At 38.9% G+C, this 18,628-nt stretch overlaps 1 protein-coding gene across 1 annotated transcript; it reads left to right on the top strand.

Moving 5' to 3' along the window:
* The first annotated feature begins 5,555 nt into the window (after positions 1-5,555).
* LOC132898903 (serine/threonine-protein kinase NIM1) lies at positions 5,556-13,418 on the top strand. The gene is made up of 4 exons (XM_060940572.1): positions 5,556-5,599; positions 8,201-8,494; positions 11,904-12,169; positions 12,605-13,418. Exons 1-4 carry the CDS (start codon positions 5,578-5,580, stop codon positions 13,343-13,345), a joined length of 1,323 nt encoding a protein of 440 aa, XP_060796555.1. The 5' UTR covers positions 5,556-5,577; the 3' UTR covers positions 13,346-13,418.
* Positions 13,419-18,628: the final 5,210 nt, after the last annotated feature.

Genomic DNA, 18,628 nt, shown 5'->3' with positions numbered 1-18,628 from the left:
GGTAGTAAGTATAAATCCTGTCTTTTTTTAAAAAAAAAAAGGTTGGTTTTTCTGCATATTTTGTCATGCCATGTAGAGAGAAGACAAACCAATATACAAAATATAGATCTCTGGGGTAACACTTAAAAGTAGAAGAGTTTCCCTTTGAGGAAAAAAATGTTCTAGGTAGAACCTTTTTTTAAGGACATTGGAACAGTTGGCAATGAACCCTCAAGGAACATTTTTGTAAGAATGTCGCAGTTTATTGGTGTTATGGATATGATGTGTCTGAATCATGCTCTCGAAATTGCTTGGTTAATTGTTGTTTCAAACAACTGAAATAGAAATTAGAGGAGGGGGATGGAACAAGAATTATTTTCCAACCTCATGCTATGTTAAAATAGTCTACAATTTTTATTACAAGTTTTATTTTTTTAATGTAGGTACAGTGATTATTTTTACAACCCCAAATGAGAAAAAGTTGGGATGGGAAATGCAAATAACAAGAAAGCAACCATTTTTAAATTTATTTTGACGTGTACTTCATTGCAGACAATATGAACACAAGATATTTCATGTTTTGTCTGGTCAACTTCATTTCAGTTGCTACTATACATCCATTCCTGCATTTCAGGCCTGCAACATATTGCAAATACAGTTGCAGGCCTGAAATACAGTAGCAAATTTAGAGCTAGTAATGAAGTAAAACAGTTAAATAATGATGTGATTTGAAACAGGTGATGTCAACAGGTGACTGTGATCAAGATTTGGTACAAAATCAGTATCCAGGAAAGGCCTAGTCTTTGAGGAGCAAAGATGGACAGAGGATCTCCAGTTAGTCAACAAATGCATGAGAAAATTATTGAAATGTTTAAAAACAATGTTCCTCAAAGAAAGATATGAAGGGATTTGGATATTTCACCCTCTGCAGTGCATAATAATCATTAAATGATTCAAGTAATCTGGAGGAATTTAGCATAAAGGTCAAGGGCACAAGCCAAAGCTGAACACCTGTGATCTCCGATCCCTCAGACGGCACTGCATCAAGAACCATCATTCATGTATAGCTGATATAACCACATGGGCTCAGGATTACTTTGGCAAACCTTTGTCAAGCTCTACAATACAGAATTACATCCACAAATGACAGTAATGCTTTTATGGCTGAGGACTACAGTTGACTTGCTAACTTTAGGACTGCAGTTGTCATGAACAGTTTTGCACTTAAGTTTCCATCAATGAACAGTTTATAACTTCAACAAAACAGACTTCATGTCAAAACTGTTAAAATGTTATAATCACACTATCTGTTATCACCCAAATGAGGATAGGTTCCTCTCGAGGTTTCTAAAGTTTCTAAAAAACTTCTGAGGAAGTTTCTCCTTGCCATCGTCGCCACAGGTTTGCTCATTGGGGATAGACTAGGGATAAAATTAGCTCATGTTTAAAGTCACTAAAATTCTGTAAAGCTGCTTTGCGACAATGTCTATTGTTAAAAGTACTACAAAAATAAACTTGACTTGACAGTTAAAACTTTACTGTGCAAAAAGGAAGCCTGATGTTAACTGTGTTCAGAAGCACCATCAACTTCTCTGGACTAAGAGGCATCTGGGATGGACCATCATACAGTTGAAGTGTGTATTGTGGTCAGACAAATCAGTATTGCAGGTCTTTTTTGGAAGAAATACATGCTGTGTGCTCCGTATCAAAGGCTAAAAGGACCATCCAGATTGTTATCAGTAATAAGTCCAAAACCCAGGGTCTGTCATGGTATGGGGCTGTGCTAGTGACCTTGGCAATGGTAACTTACACTTCTGTGATGGCAGCATTAATGTAAAAAAATACATTGAGATTTTGGAGCAACATACTGTATGCTGCCTTCAAGATGACATCTTTTCCAGGGATATTTCAAAAAGACAATACAAAACCACATTCTGCACACATTACAAAGGCATGGCTGTGGAAGAAGAGGGTGCCTGTCCCCTCTGTCCTCAATAGAGAATCTGGGGAGAATTTTGAAACAAAAAAATATGACAATGGCGACCTTATACTGTTGCACACCTTAAAGTGCATATCACGGGTAAATTCAGGAGCAAGATCAATGTAATTCTCCTATTTTATATTAAACTTTGGTCAAATATCTGTCACATTCTGCATCCTCTGCAATTTTTTTACCTTGCGCAATACCAGAAAAATTCAGTTGAAATCAAGCCATTTGAGGCGAATTGGTCCGCCTCTGAAAAAACTTAGCATTTGGATTTCCCGGGAAACACTGATTTTCGTGACGTCGCGTGCGGGACGCCTCCCTCTGAATCCTATGTCAGCACTGGTTTGTTTATGAGAAAACGACTTGGTGGTTTTCTGCAAATTTCTTCAACGTTATTGCGTAATTATTAAAATGGTTAACAGATGTATCGTAGGAGGGTGTAGCAACACCAATCCTGATGGGATTAGTACTCATCGTTTTCCAAAAGACCGCACAATGAGAGAGAAATGGGAGTGCTTGGTCTACACAGGCTGTGCACTGAAACCGTGCAAAGCTCTCTCAGCCTGCTGGCGCTTCCACAGGTAACGTCACGAATCTGGCTCCAGACTCCCTTGGGATTTTTCCAGACGCATTTTGTTATTTTATTTTTTTCTGCTGTAGACAGACGGCCTTATGCAAAATTACCCTTCTGGATGAGCGTGTAAAGGGACATACTTTCATATAAAAAAACACGAAATTGGTCCAGAATATGCACATTAAAACCTGCTTGCAGGAATAATGGGACAAAATAGCACTTGAAATGTTTCATCACTTGGTGTCTTCAGTCCCTAAACATCTTTTAATTGTTGTGAGAAGGAATGACATTTACCACTTTGTAATGCTCTACCATTGCAAGAATCAAAACTGAAATGTGTTTATTTAAATAAATAAATAAATAATGAGGTAAAACATCAAATAATGTGCTGTTGTATTAGTTTGATTACAATACAGGTTAAAGATTATTTACAAATCATTGTTCATCTCATCTCATTATCTCTAGCCGCTTTATCCTGTTCTACAGGGTCGCGGGCAAGCTGGAGCCTATCCCAGCTGACTATGGGCGAAAGGTGGGGCACACCCTGGACAAGTCGCCAGGTCATCACAGGGCTGACACATAGACACAGACAACCATTCACACTCACATTCACACCTACGCTCAATTTAGAGTCACCAGTTAACCTAACCTGCATGTCTTTGGACTGTGGGGGAAACCGGAGCACCCGGAGGAAACCCATGCAGACACGGGGAGAACATGCAAACTCCACACAGAAAGGCCCTCGCCGGCCACAGGGCTCGAACCCGGACCTTCTTGCTGTGAGGCGACAGCGCTAACCACTACACCACCGTGCCGCCCACAAATCATTGTTTTCAGTTTTAATTTTAATTTCAACATACTGTCTCAACTTTTTCTGATTTCGGGTTGTATGTTTTGTATTGTCTGTTACTCTGTCTGTCCAAGATACTCATTAGCGCAATATCTCAAGAACTAGTGGTTGAATGTTTGTGGGATTTATATGGAATTATTCTAAACAGTATATGATCTGAATAGATTTTGGACTTGATCAAATGGGGTCAAGGTCACAACAAGTTTGAATATCTGAAATAGTTTTTCTTCAGTAGCTTATTTTTGCTTGTCATACAGAACATATTCATGTTCAGGAACTCAAGGCCAATTTTCTGCTAATCATGCATGCAGGGGCGCCGCCAGAAATTTTGGGCCCCATGAAAGATTAGAATTTTGGGCCCCCCAACTTTGCCCACCCTCGTCACAATTGCACTATTGTCATTATTTGACTTTTGATAGCCCATGGACCTTGAGTTTGTGACTTTGTTATTACATTTTATGTATTAACCTACCAGGGACTAGATGAAAACTGGTCAGTGACTAATTCTGGTGCATTTACAATCACAAATGAAAATTCAAGATTTAGCCACATGCCTTCTTGTGCTAGGACAATTGGTAGTGAAATGTGTGATGTGACTGCTAATAAATCATAGAAAAAGTTTTCTACCCAGCATCAAAATACCTATGGAAATCCCATGGATTGTTATGTGTTAGGTAGAAAGCTGTGTGTACTGTTCTGCAAAAAGGGAATATGTTCAAAGCAAAGTGTGTCTAGACATTCCACACACGTAACCATGTCAAACACTTGACTGGTGTCCGTTATTAGTAACACTTTAATCTAGCAAACTGTATATGGCGCTTGCTCATTAAAAACTTCAATCCTAAAGCATTTATGGGTTGTATTGCTGCTTACCTCCTTCTCCAAAGGGGGGGTCAGTGGTTTGGTAGGGCGGAGGTCCCCCGGAGGCTGAATCTGTGCATATTTAGGGCACCCCATTAGTTATGAAACTGGTTATTAGCACTAGTTATTAGCACCAGCATAACGTAATATTTCATCTTGTTTATCACACAAGTCAGTTCAGTTATTAAAATGGAAAAAATGTCACTGTACAAACTGTAAAAGTGTTCTCTTGATAGGCTAATCCAACCACGTTCATACTGTTCATTTACCATTCGCTAATATTTTGAACACATATGTGAGTGATAGCTACCTTTCTTTGGGAAAAACTGAGTGACCAGTTGCCTGCCTCTCCGGTCCCTCTCAGCTGCCTTTCTTTACGTTTTTGACAGCCACTCTTCATATTTAGCGATCATAGACTGTACGCACTCCACTGCTGGCTGGCTGGCTGTTGCACCGCGACACAGCAGCAAGTAGCGTTGCACTGATCAGCACACAGATTTAACGCATCGCGCTTCTACCAGAACTGGACCGTACCATTTCGCAAAAGGGGGAGGGTTAAATGACAATATGTTGAAGAACTCAAGAAATAGACAACCTTGTTCAATTAGCCCATTTTACCAGATGGAATATTGCATTGGTGTTATTTCAAAAGTCTTATTAAAATCATTAAAAGCATATTATCAGCCCCTTAAAGGGCCCCATGGCAGTGCTGGGCCCCTAGAATTGTCCTAACCTTTCCCCCCCCCTGGCGGCGCCCATGCATGCATGTGTCTATAGTCCATAAATCCAAGATTATTATTCATATGATATTTCAAGAAAGAAGTGCTTGAATGTTTGTAGGATTTATATGGAATTATCATTCTAACCAGCAAAAGAAGTTAATGCATTTTGGAATTGATCCAAACAGGATCAAGGTCACGGTAAAGTCAATAGCTTCTTTCCTGTTTAAGGTATATTTTAAGGGTATTATAGGCATACAACTTATCCAGAAGGAGACTTGTTGGTGACAGAGGCCCACATCGATCCTGTTGCCATTGAGCTCATGTTTTCCTCTGCTTACAACTTTAATTTACATGCAAATGGCCTGTTGCGTTTTTATATGATTATGAATTTTATATTATTCACTACATTCCTTTCTCCCAGATTTCACAGTTGAGGTGTTGGGGCATCACATGGGTAAGGCATGACTGCAGTGTTTTCACAAGCAGCAACAGCTCAGATATTAATACATCCTCCTAATTGGATTGACCCTTAATGATCTACAGAGGTTTAGTGAGACAGAGTGCTGTCTTTCAGTATAGACAGTTCTCTGCTACAGACAGTAATATGAAGGACCCCCAATTACCAGGTAAGTACATTTAAATAAATTCGCATTCTCTAAACCATTGAAGAATGTAATTCTAATACTCACTGCGGGTGAATTTCTTTTCCATTTGTTGGTTGTTTTGTCCTCTATTTGTGTTTTTCTACCTCTATTTTTATATTATTCACACACATTAGAGTGTGTATATAGGTGCTTGTAATACATAATATATACTATGATTTTTTTATTATTCACATTTAAGTGCTCTGTTTATTTACTTTCTAAAATCTAAATTCACTTTCTAAATCACAAAGGAAACAGAACACTGTCGCTACATAAATAGTGTAACACACATGATGCCCAACATATATACACTATTAAGCAATTCGTAAAATCTCAGGTCTAACCATATAATCTCTTTGTTCTATAAACTGAATTTTGTTTTGTTCAATTAAATTTGTTCATATAATATAGGGTAATGAGAAGTAAAGATTGATCATGAGCAGATGAAAATAAAAGTAACAGATGTTCTGAAATCTATTTTTATAAATAAAGCTTGTCCTTAGAGTGTTATTCTATGCCTGGCCTCTAATCTCAAACTGTTACAACATCATCTCCCTTTCACTGGTAGAGCTTTGATTTGTCCATGCTTACGAAAGATAAAGAGATTAAAGTGGAAGGGATGGAACACTATGGATGCAACTTTAGATCAATGGAAAAAGAAAGATGTTCATGTTTATTTTCCTCAGGATTAAAGATTGTTCTTTCTTAATAGGAGAATCATTGATATAATTAATTGTCTCTATAAATGTGATCCATCATTACAAGTAAACAGTGTCAAGGGCTGATTACAATTTGCTTTGCTGGTCTGTCCTGACCTTGTCGTGTATTTGTCTGGGAGGTTTAGCATGTGGTGTCTGCTACATCGACATGGTCACGGTCATCCATTTTGACCCAGACTGCCGCTAATAGAAGATCAATCAAATGAAGTATTCAGCTTTCATTCTATGCTGAGGTGTCCTCCAAAAGCTTTTCCAATTGGTGAAATCCTTGCCTTACAGACTTAGATTTTGTGCTCACTTCACTGCAAAAAGTAAAATCTAACCAAGATTAAATATCTTAAATCAAGACAAAATATGCTTGTTATTTGTCTGCCAAGATAATTCTCCTTTCCAGGCAGGTTTTGTGTAAGAGTATTTCACTTACTTTAAGCATTTTTTTCCGTCAATTATCTTAATAAGGTATTATAACTAGTTATTGAGATTTTATTACTGGTTATGAGTAAGTTCTGTCTTAAAATGAGAATTACCATAATTTCATCGGTGTTATATTAACCATGACAAGTTTGCCAAAGTCAGAATTTCTTATTTCAAGCATCTTATCCTTTCTTTTAATCTCTTAACACAAAACAGATAACTAAATTAAATGAATTGTTGTATTGTCAATCTGGCAACAAAAATAGGCTACAAAATGGATTGGTTTGTTGTTTTGATTTTGATTTATTTGGCGGTCTCAGTTGGTATAAACACTTACTTAAACAGAGCACACCAATATGCCCAGATGAAATAGTCAAACTGTTGGTTGGGGGACAAAGTATCTAGCATGTTAAAATGAGTAGTACAACTTTACTTGTTTTTAGTATAAATACACTAGTTTTAAGACATCTGTGGGGTTTCTAAAGCAAGATATATGTACTTGTTTTTAAAAATCTTGCCAAGTCAAATTTTCTTGTTCTGTTGGCAGATAATTTTGCTTATTTTAAGTAAAATATTCCTAATTTTATTACTTTTTTTTCTTGTTTTTGTAAGCCGGGTTTTTGCAGTGTTTAAGTTATTGTAAAATAACCATTTTACACCTTTGAACAAATAATATTAAAAGAGAATATTATCAGAAACACTTTACATCATTGCAATGTGAAGCTTGGAGAACTGGCACTGCTCAAAATACCCCAGAATCCAGTAATGGTTTTCCCTGGATAATTAAAACTATGACCCATATGTGATGAAATCCATGTTGGGTACTTTCTGATCACGCCATTGTCAAAAAAATCTCCAGATGTGTTCCAGATATTGTGTAGATTTTTGCAAGAATTTAAAATGATATCTCCAGATTCTTGGGGTTTTGACACAGTGTGGTGCCAAAGTATTTTTCTTTTACTACCAAAAGTTTTGAAATGTTGCAACCAACCTCAAAAATGCTAAGCATTGCTTTTGATTGTTGTGACCTCAAACATTTGGCTCCAAACATCTGGATTTTAACTGTGTACTAAGATGTGAAACTCCTGAAATATATCACAGACGTATCCTCAACAGACATTTAAACTGCTCATACATGCAGATGGATGATTAGCATACATAAGATGACCTGTCAGTGATTCAGATGCACTTATAAGCAAGGTCATCTGCTCTTCTTCATGACGGCTCATATGAAGGAAAGTCTAAGCACATCCAATCCCTTTTGTCTTTATTGAAATTCTTGGCCAATTTTTGACCCATGTATTGCTCGTCCCTATAAATAATACTGTATGTTTGTAGGTTGAACTGTATATTTTTTTTATTCTAAATAGGTTAAGATGTACGTTATTTAATTATTCTTGGGTTTGAAAATGAAAGGTTAATGGATTTAGTTCTTCTGATCTTTACCCAGGTTACAAATTCCAGAAGACAAGTCCAAGGCAATATGAGGATAAAAAAAGTAAAAACCAAACTCTGATCAAACCTACCAGACCTCCACTGCTGGGATCCAGAGCACCAGCTATAACAGCAGAGCAACAAATGAAGCAAACAGCATTTGAGAGGGTTGTGTATGACATGTCACACAATGAAACAGTCATCACCAACATTATTCTGGGCAAAAGGATAGGCTTCTACGAGCTCAGAGGGGAAATCGGCGCTGGCAATTTCTCACATGTCAGACTTGGTGTTCATGGCTTAACGAAAGGTGAACCCTTGCAAACTATTTTCACATCCAGTTATGGTTATTTATAAAAAATGATGAAAAATCAGGGCTTACTGGATATGTTTTAGCACAATATTTCCCAATCCTTGAACTTTGTGGTTTTTCTGTTCCCAGCAGTCTTAACAACTGAAGTAATTAAGAGGCCATATATGAAATTAAAATCAATGTGTCAGAGCAGAAAATACCCTACCATGTGCAGTGCAAGGAAAAACCTCAGGATCTAGATTTAAAAAAACAAACAAAAAAAAAACTATAAAGTACACAACAGAGAGCACCACATAAAGACCCCTGTACAGTCAATTTACATGCCAGTAACCAGAGCTGATCGATTCACATAAACATTTTATAATCTCACAGGACCTCCTTAGCCTGGGCTGCCAACTCTCACGCAATGAGCATGAGACACACGCATTTGATTGTCTTCACATGCTCACACGCCATACCTCCGATTTCTCACGCTAGAAAAAAATCTAGTTTATCTATCTAATCTAGGCTACCCATTGCGTCGCGCCAACCACTTGCGATCGATCAATTACGCCTTACGCACGGCTAAACAGGCAGAGAGGTGTTCCTTCTGTACACACTCCCCTATGGTAGGTGGCGCATCTAATGATGCTGCACTTGCCGGAAGTTGGATAATTGCCTACCGTCAATTTAGAGGAAGAGGAGGGAGAAGAAGGTATCCGAGTTGAAGACGGGTGTCTCAGACAGGTTTGTACATATGCACGCCAATGTGTGGTGTTACTGGCGTAATTATGAACTTATATAAAGTTTCTGAATCGTTTTAGCCTATAAGTGTTGTGAGAATATTTAATGCCATATCGAGAGCTGTGTGCTAGGCATGCTAAATCATTATAGGCCTACTGCCGTGCCACAGCCTCTATCTTCCCCAACAAGCAGCACGGGAGAGCACCTCCTTAGCACACGGTTATTAAGGCGCATTTTTAGTTTGTTTACTGTATGTTATCATACTTTATGACTTTATTTGAAGCCATACTGGAAATGTTGTAAAATAAAGCAAGTAAGAGATAATATTACAAATGCAAGAAGAGCCATTAGCCGCCATACCTATTGTTTATTTACAGGGTATTTATTTTTAATTATTTATGATGTATGTAATTGCTCAGTTAAAGTAAATAAAGCATGGTCACCTGTAATATCAAAGAACTTGAACTTGTGAATAATTAAAAAAAAAAAAGACAGAGAACAATATACTGAGGAGACAGGGTTTCAAAGAGGGCAAGACAGGTAGAGAATATTTGTCAGATAACAGGCCCTGATGAATGCTCTATTATTAATAAGAAACATAGATAAGAAATAAATTAATAAGAAATATATTAATATAGCTTATTTAAGTATGACCAAAATGTTTAAGCCCAACTTTGTGTGCACATTCCCACCTATGGCCAAGGTTCAGCTTTTTGTGTTTCAATACTGTTCAAACTTAATCATTTTAATGTTTCTTGTAGCACATGCACATTTTGCTTACTGTTTAAGCATTTTATTTGTTCTTTTGCTGTTGATATTTTTCTCCATGCCAATCTTCTGCTGAACCCAGTGGTGGGAAAAGCCCTTAAATGCATAATGAATAGTCAGTGAGGGACAATCTTATTTTTGCAACAGTTATTAAAAACTTAACATTTAGTTTCAATTCAGAAGGTGTTTAGGCTTAGCTGATGAAATATTTTCAAACATGATCTTGCCTTTAAATCTGAAACACAGGTCTATAGGGCTACAGGAACATTGGCAGTCATCTGTAGTTTTCTAGTGTGGGGGCTTTTAAGCCAAAACTTGGTGCTTTTGTTGGCCACAAGCTGAAGGCCTGGCAAGTCAGGGTGTGTAAGAATGTAGGTATGGCACAGCAGGCCACTCCAAAAATCCACCAGAATGCAGGAACATCTACTAAATCCAAAATCTCAACACCCGCCCCCCCTTCATTGTCCATCTCCAGCTGGACGACCCACAAACAAAACACCAGAATGCAGGGGGACAAGTGAATATCAAACTGAATACAAAATTCCCACTTACTGTGTGGTGTGCGGAAAAATTTTGCCGTCGACCCCCCCCCAAAAAAAAAAAATCTCACTCCAATGAATTTTAAAAAGTTGGCAGCCCTGCCTTAGCGAATATAAAGATAATTTCTAGCTCTTTTCAATGTTTGCCCAACATACTGATGCCTGAAGGAAAACTAGGGTAAGATGAGTGTGTATTTGACTGCAAGTCTTTCTTAGGTCCATAGTGGAACTGTATATAAAGACTTAAGTTACACTGATGCCAGTTATACAGTATTTGACTATATTATATGGACACAAGTGTTTTACTGGGAAATACGCCACTCGTATTTTTCATACAAGCTACATCCGGAACATGGAGAACCAAAACTGTGACATAAATCTTTATATGTCACTTGTGAGGAAATCGATGAATTGTTTTGATAAGTTTGGGTACTTTTTGTTTATGAACGTGTTGATATAATAAAAAGAACATCACATGTTGGCTTGAAAATATGAAGTTTATCTTCTCATGTGGGGCGGCACGGTGGTGTAGTGGTTAGCGCTGTCGCCTCACAGCAAGAAGGTCCTGGGTTCGAGCCCCGGGGCCGGTGAGGGCCTTTCTGTGTGGAGTTTGCATGTTCTCCCCGTGTCCGCGTGGGTTTCCTCCGGGTGCTCCGGTTTCCCCCACAGTCCAAAGACATGCAGGTTAGGGTAACTGGTGACTCTAAATTGACCGTAGGTGTGAATGTGAGTGTGAATGGTTGTCTGTGTCTATGTGTCAGCCCTGTGATGACCTGGCGACTTGTCCAGGGTGTACCCCGCCTTTCGCCCGTAGTCAGCTGGGATAGGCTCCAGCTTGCCTGCGACCCTGTAGAAGGATAAAGCGGCTAGAGATAATGAGATGAGATGAGATCTTCTCATGTTGAAAAACTCGCATTTTTCATACAAAATACATCCTGGATCTGAGTGATATATTTCCTGATAATTCACTCTGATGACATCACTCCCAGTGTTTTCCCGCTGACTCGGCACACATTGTCAAAATGCCAAACCGGTTCAAAATTAAAATTCTTTTGATTAACTTGCTTATTTTTTTGTGTGGATGTGTCCATATAATATAAAGAACATTACGCAGTGGCACAAAGATATGAAGTTTATCTGCTTGTGTTGAAAATATTTTCACTCGTTTGCTTTGCTCACTTGTGAATGTATTCACAACTTGAAGATAAGTTTCATATCTTTGTGCAACTGTGTAATATCCTCTATGTATTCCACTTCCATAACCTCCTATAGTCAACCTGTGTATAAGACATTTTTCATTCCATAACATTTAGTTATATAATGGATGATTTGTACTTTTTGGTGACATGTCCTCTGTTGTTTCTCTCTCTGTCCAGAGCATGTGGCAGTCAAGATTCTCAATAAAAAGCGCTTTGACAAGAAGACACAAGTGTTATTTGCTTCCGAAATCTCTTGTTTGCAAAGACTGTACCATCCAAACATTGTGCGTCTTTACGAGGTGGTAGAAACAAGTAAGCACCTGTACTTGTTTATGGAGTATGGCAGTGGAGGAGACCTCTTTTCACGCATCACAAGAGGACGCCTGTCGGACTTTGAGAGCAAGCTCATCTTTGCACAGATCATTTCTGCTGTAAAATACATGGTAAGAAGAGTGTAGTTTCCACATAAATGCTGACCTGAGAATTAGAATTATGTCACGTTGAAAGTTGTCCTCAATTAGCCTTTAGTAATGACACTTTCACTGACCTTTGCTAGAAAGTCAGTCATTACAACTGTACTTCTGGTAAGTCAGTCACATGATGATGATGATGATGATGATGATGCATAAGTTCATATTTCTGCTTGTAAATTTATTTTTATAAAAAACAAATACAAATACAGAAAGTGTCATTTTATATCAACTTGATATCAAAGTTTAAAGCCTTTATAAATGTTTATGCAGGTTTGAGTCAGTTGTTATGAATGACTTGGTGTTATAAACGTCATCCATACCTAGTATAGTAGACTATCCTCAAACATTACATAACATGATCAGAGGAACTCAAAGGAACTCATTTTGCCTTTTCTATCATTCTAGCACGAGAGCAATATAGTTCATCGTGACCTAAAGGCTGAAAACATTTTCTACACTACCAGCTACTGCATCAAGATAGGGGATTTTGGCTTCAGCACTGTAAGTGGCCCAAGTGAAAAACTGACCACGTTCTGTGGCTCTCCTCCTTATGCAGCACCAGAGTTGTTTAAGGATAAAGGCTATGTGGGCTGTTACGTAGACATCTGGGCACTGGGTGTTTTGTTGTACTTCATGGTGACTGCTACCATGCCATTCAATGCTGAAAACCTGGGCCGTCTAAAGCGCTGCATCTTGCAGGGTGCATACACCATTCCGCAGTACGTGCCTGAGCCCTGCCGGCAGATCATTAAAGGCATGCTAAGGCCTGTTCCTTCAGATCGCAGCAGCATTTCCCAGATCATGACCTGTTCCTGGATGCGTGGCATTAACTACCCAAAGCCTTTTCCTTGCCTAAGCCTGACACCCAGTCATTTAGCAGAGCCCTCCCAGGATCTCTGTGCAGAAGAGGAGGAAGCCAAGTCAGCACTGAAGGACCTGGGAATTAGCAGCATGCACCTGCAGAATAACACCTGCATAGACTTGTGCAGTCCCATTACAGGAACATATCGCATTTTGCTTCATGGCATTCAGAAAAGGAGATCGGTAGAGGCTGTGGGATATTCAGCACTGTACCCTGATGATTTATGTGACAGGAAGCAATGGAGCAGTAAATATGACCCATCCACTGTTTGTATTGTGCTGTAAACAATCATTGAACCAGAAAGAAGATTACTGTATTGCACAACGGAGAAAAATGGGTATTGTATTGAACTCCAAAAGCACATTCTTCTATTTGAAGGTGCTACAGTGGTGCTTGAAAGTTTGTGAACCCTTTAGAATTTTCTATATTTCTGCATAAATGTGACCTAAAACCTCATCAGATTTTCACACAAGTCCTAAAAGTAGATAAAGAGAACCCAGTTAAACAAATGAGACAAAAATATTATACTTGGACATTTATTTATTGAGGAAAATGATCCAATATTACATATCTATGAGTGGCAAAAGTATGTGAACCTTTGCTTTCAGTATCTGGTGTGACCCCCTTGTGCAGCAATAACTACAACTAAACGTTTCCGGTAACTGTTGATCAGTCCTGCACACCAGCTTGGAGGAAAATTTTAGCCCATTCCTCCGTACAGAACAGCTTCAACTCTGGGATGTTGGTGGGTTTCCTCACATGAACTGCTCGCTTCAGGTCCTATCACAACATTTCAATTGGATTAAGGTCAGGACTTTCATTTGGCCATTCCAAAACATTAACTTTATTCTTCTTTAAACATTCTTTGGTAGAACGACTTGTGTGCTTGGGGTCATTGTCTTGCTGCATGACCCACCTTCTCTTGAGATTCAGTTCATGGACAGATGTCCTGACATTTTCCTTTAGAATTCGCTGGTATAATTCAGAATTCATTGTTCCATCAATGATGGCAAGCCGTCCTGGCCAAGCTGAAGCAAAACAGGCCCAAACCATGATACTACCACCACCATGTTTCACAGATGGGATAAGGTTTTTATGCTGGAATGCAGTGTTTTCCTTTCTCCAAACATAACGCTTCTCATTTAAATCAAAAAGTTTTATTTTGGTCTCATTCATCCACAAAACATTTTTCCAATAGCCTTCTGGCTTATCCACGTGATCTTTAGCAAACTGCAGATGAGCAGCAATGTTCTTTTTGGAGAGCAGTGGCTTTCTCCTTGCAACCCTACCATGCACACCGTTGTTGTTCAGTGTTCTCCTGATGGTGGACTCATGAGCATTAGCCAATGTGAGAGAGGCCTTCAGTTGCTTAGAAGTTACCCTGGGGTCCTTTGTGACCTCGCCGACTATTACATGCCTTGCTCTTGGAGTGATCTTTGTTGGTCGACCACTCCTGGGGAGGGTAACAATGGTCTTGAATTTCCTCTATTTGTACACAATCTGTCTGACGGTGGATTGGTGGAGTCCAAACTCTTTAGAGATGGTTCTGTAACCTTTTCCAGCCTGATGAGCATCAACAACGCTTTTTCTGAGGTCCTCAGAAATCTCCTTTGTTCGTGCCATGATACACTTCCACAAACATGTGTTGTGAAGATCAGACTTTGATAGATCCCTGTTCTTTAAATAAAACAGGGTGCCCACTCACACCTGATTGTCATCCCATTGATTGAAAACACCTGACTCGAATTTCACCTTCAAATTAACTGCTAATCCTAGAGGTTCACATACTTTTGTCACTCACAGATGTGTAATAATGGATCATTTTCCTCAATAAATAAATGACCCAGTATAATATTTTTGTCTCATTTGTTTAACTGGGTTCTCTTTATCTACTTTTAGGACTTGTGTGAAAATCTGATGAGGTTTTAGGTCATATTTATGCAGAAATATGGAAAATTCTAAAGGGTTCACAAACTTTCAAGCGCCAATGTAAATTGGAACTAAATCCCATTGCATGTATATGCCATATGTGTAAAGAAAGTAATCAAATTTCCTGTTTCTGCAAGTCAGTATGGGCTAATGTGATTAAGGTGTAATGTTAAAGAAATGCATTTTTTTCAGACTTGTATGTTTATATGCAAATATGCTACATTCAGAATTTACTGTATGTATTGCGTATTTCATTACATTTTAGATATTGTGCATAGAAACATGACTTACATTTTTACATTTAAAATTATGTACAGTACTGTGCAAAAGTCTTAGGCACATGTCAAGAAATTCTGTACACCAAAAATGGTTTTAAAAATAATGAACTGAACTGTTTCAACACAGACGGCACGGTGGTGTAATGGTTAGCACTGTTGCCTCACAGCAAGAAGGTTCTGGGTTCAACAAGGGCCTTTCTGTATTTGCATGTTCTCCCTGTGTCTGTGTGGGTTTCCTCCGGGTGCTCCGGTTTCCCCCACAGTCCAAAGACATGTAGGTTAGGCTAACTGGTGGCTCTAAATTGACCGTAGGTGTGAATGGTTGTTTGTCTCTATGTGTCAGCCCTGCGATGACCTGGCAACTTGTCCAGGGTGTACCCTGCCTCTCACCCATAGTCAGCTGGGATAGGCTCCAGCTTACCTGCAACCCTGTACAGGATAAGGAAACCCACGCAGACACAGGGAGAACATGCAAACACAGAAAGTCCCTCGTCGGCCGCTGGGCTCAAACCCAGAATCTTCTTGCTGTGAGGTGACAGTGCTAACCACTACACCACAGATAATGGATGGATGTTTCAACATTTAAAAAATACTATAAACATCAGTAGGCCAATTAGTCAGTAGCAGTAGTCAATATTTGGTGTGAGACGACCCTGGGCTTTAAAAAAAAACAGTAGTCTCAGGTACAATGAGTGCAGTTTTATAAGGAAATGAGCTGTAGGTTTTACTGAGCATCTTACAGAACCAGCCACAGTTCTTCTGGACACTCTGATTGTCATACTTGCTTCTTAATTTTGCAGCAAATCCCAGTCGCCTTCATTATGTTTTCTTTTTCAATCTGAAAAGTGGTTTCTTACGTAACATGCTGCTCAGATGCAAACACTTTTTTTCAGTAACATTTAATTTGTGCTGGAAAATGAACGTTTGGAACTCTAAAATGTTTTTATACTGACTCAATAATGTAGAAGTCATAAAATAGAAATCTATAACAAAGTTTTCATGAAAGAAAATAAGGTGCCTAAGACTTGCACAGTACTGTGTATATATACAGTATAAAAGAGGTCAATATCTGTATATGTTAATGCAAACTTACCACTAATAAATGAAAGTGACTTGTTATTATACATTTGTAAACAAAGGATTAAAACCCTTCAAGACAATGGGAAGTAATAACTGAGCTCTGTTCATATGAAGTCATAGAGATATAAAACATTAAATAGTTTATGCATCTCAGAGTTTTCTATTACCACTCCATAACAAGAAATATATGGCACTAATCCAAGTTACTTAATGAAATTTCCATCAGATTAACTTGAATGTCACTAAGTGGTTCCAGATCCTGGAAACAGTTACAAAGATAATATCGTTATATAGTGCTGTAGTCAAGACCACCTAAACCAAGACCAAGTCCAAAGTGTATCGAGACCAAGACAAGACTAAGACTTTGTGGGGTTGAGACCAAGGCCCTGTTTACATTATTTCGAATCAGCGGATCATCAGATTAACGTTTTTAAAACGATTCGCGTACACACACAAATAGCAGGAAGTGAAGTCCGCGCCGTTTTTCAGCAGTCGCGTCACATGACCAACGTGGTATGACCAACGCCAGCAAATCAGGAAGGTGGATGTCACAGTGACGTTGTCCAATGACGACGTCAGCTAGAGCTCAGCACTGCGTATCCTCGTTCCTCAATGTTTACACAGCACCGGATCAGATACGTACTGGCTTGAATACGTGGGCCCTGGCGGATTCAAATTGTTCCGCCTGTGGAGTCGTTTCCCGGCGTTTTAATGTGCACGGACAGTGCATCCGCAACAAAAACGATACGGATACGGTCTAATGTAAACACCACCCAAGTCAAGACCAAGACAGGATGAGATGGAGTCAAGATCAGGACCAGAGCAATGTGTGTGAAGTGGGGTGGGGGAGGGGTGACAGCTGTTAACAGGAAGAAAAATTTCAAATTAGCAAGGACTCACATTATTGGTCACATTCGAAGTAGGAAATTTTACATCCAATCACAGTAACAATGTGAACAAATAAATCAGGCAATTCACAGGAAATTTATTGAAATCCCCACAGCGGTGGCCTTGACTGTTCTTGAAATAAAATCCAGAGTCCTCCATGTCCAAAACCGAGACAAGAACGAGTAAAAATGTGGTCAATTCCGAGACCTTCAAAAAGTGGCCTTGAGACTAGGCTCAAGTACTACAACACTAGTGTTATACTAAAAGCTTAGTAAAAAAACACAATTTTGATGCAAAGTATTAATTTTCATAATTGTCCTTCAGTTCAAATTAGTAGCTACTTTGTGGTATCAGCTAATGTATCACTCTTGCCATTTCCATAAAGTTGGTATAGAAGAATAATGTTATAATAGTCCATCTGTACTTTCTTTTTTAACATTATGCTTTGAAGTCTGTGTAAATTGCTATTCATTTAAACATGTACATTTAATTTTTAGCTAAATAAAATGTTCTGTCTTGACCCAGTATTTGGATTGCAGATTAATGATACATAATAGTATATACTGTACTGTATGTTTACAAGCCATCATCCTGTAATCATAATCATCATGTAAAATTAGATCAATTATCAATCAACTAGGTGTTCTTAAACTTTTTGTATTCTGCTTCAATATAATGAACTGCTCTGTTGTTCTTACCATATAATAACAACTCAAAGCGAGGATCTCAACTTCTTATAATTTGATTTTTAAATATTCTTATAACACATACAGGCAGATGACATGATTTGAGTCAGGTGACAGGTAGCTGGCATGACCTGAGTCCACTTATCCTATTAGCATACTCCTATATGAGTACTGAAGAGAACACATAGGCACTTGCCTAGGCAGAGGGCAAACTGGTGCACGTGTTGAGGAATTATGAAAACTAACTAGAATGCATGAAAATGAGTCCTCTGGTGGACAGTGGAGGTATTGTGGTATTACGGTGTGCTGTGACGTGCATAAATTGTATACACTAATGCCGCTTTTCCACTACAAACGTGGCTGAGTCGGGCTGAGCTGTGCCGTGCTGAGTTGGGCTGAGTCGAGCTGAGCGGGGCTGTTGGAGTTGCATTTCGACTACAACCGCGCTGAACTGTGCTGGCTGGAAGTGGGTGGACACATTGGGTGGAGTTAGCGAAAGTGGGTGGACGTCACGTGATGTCGTTAAGCGGCGCAAACAGTGACATCAGTGATCTTTTAAGCGGTAGTCTCACGACCCGGATAGTAAAAAATAAACATGGAGGACATGGAGTCGTTAGTGTTGCTGGTCTTGGTTCTGTGGCTTGTTGTCACCGACAACGCCAACAGATACTGGCAAGAGCGTATAGATGAGACGAGGCGCATAAGG

Source organism: Neoarius graeffei, chromosome 15 (assembly GCF_027579695.1).
Source record: "Neoarius graeffei isolate fNeoGra1 chromosome 15, fNeoGra1.pri, whole genome shotgun sequence".
Lineage (NCBI taxonomy): Eukaryota > Metazoa > Chordata > Actinopteri > Siluriformes > Ariidae > Neoarius > Neoarius graeffei.
The sequence above is the reverse complement of the archived record's forward strand: the minus strand, read 5'-3'. Positions and strand labels throughout refer to the sequence as shown.

Bases quoted from the DNA above. Each gene is read 5' to 3' on its own strand.
- LOC132898903 (XM_060940572.1), top strand. From the start codon at position 5,578: ATGAAGGACCCCCAATTACCAG. The intron at 5,600-8,200 runs GTAAGTACATTT...ATCTTTACCCAG, and splicing joins GAAGGACCCCCAATTACCAG to GTTACAAATTCCAGAAGACA. The intron at 12,170-12,604 runs GTAAGAAGAGTG...CTATCATTCTAG, and splicing joins TTTCTGCTGTAAAATACATG to CACGAGAGCAATATAGTTCA.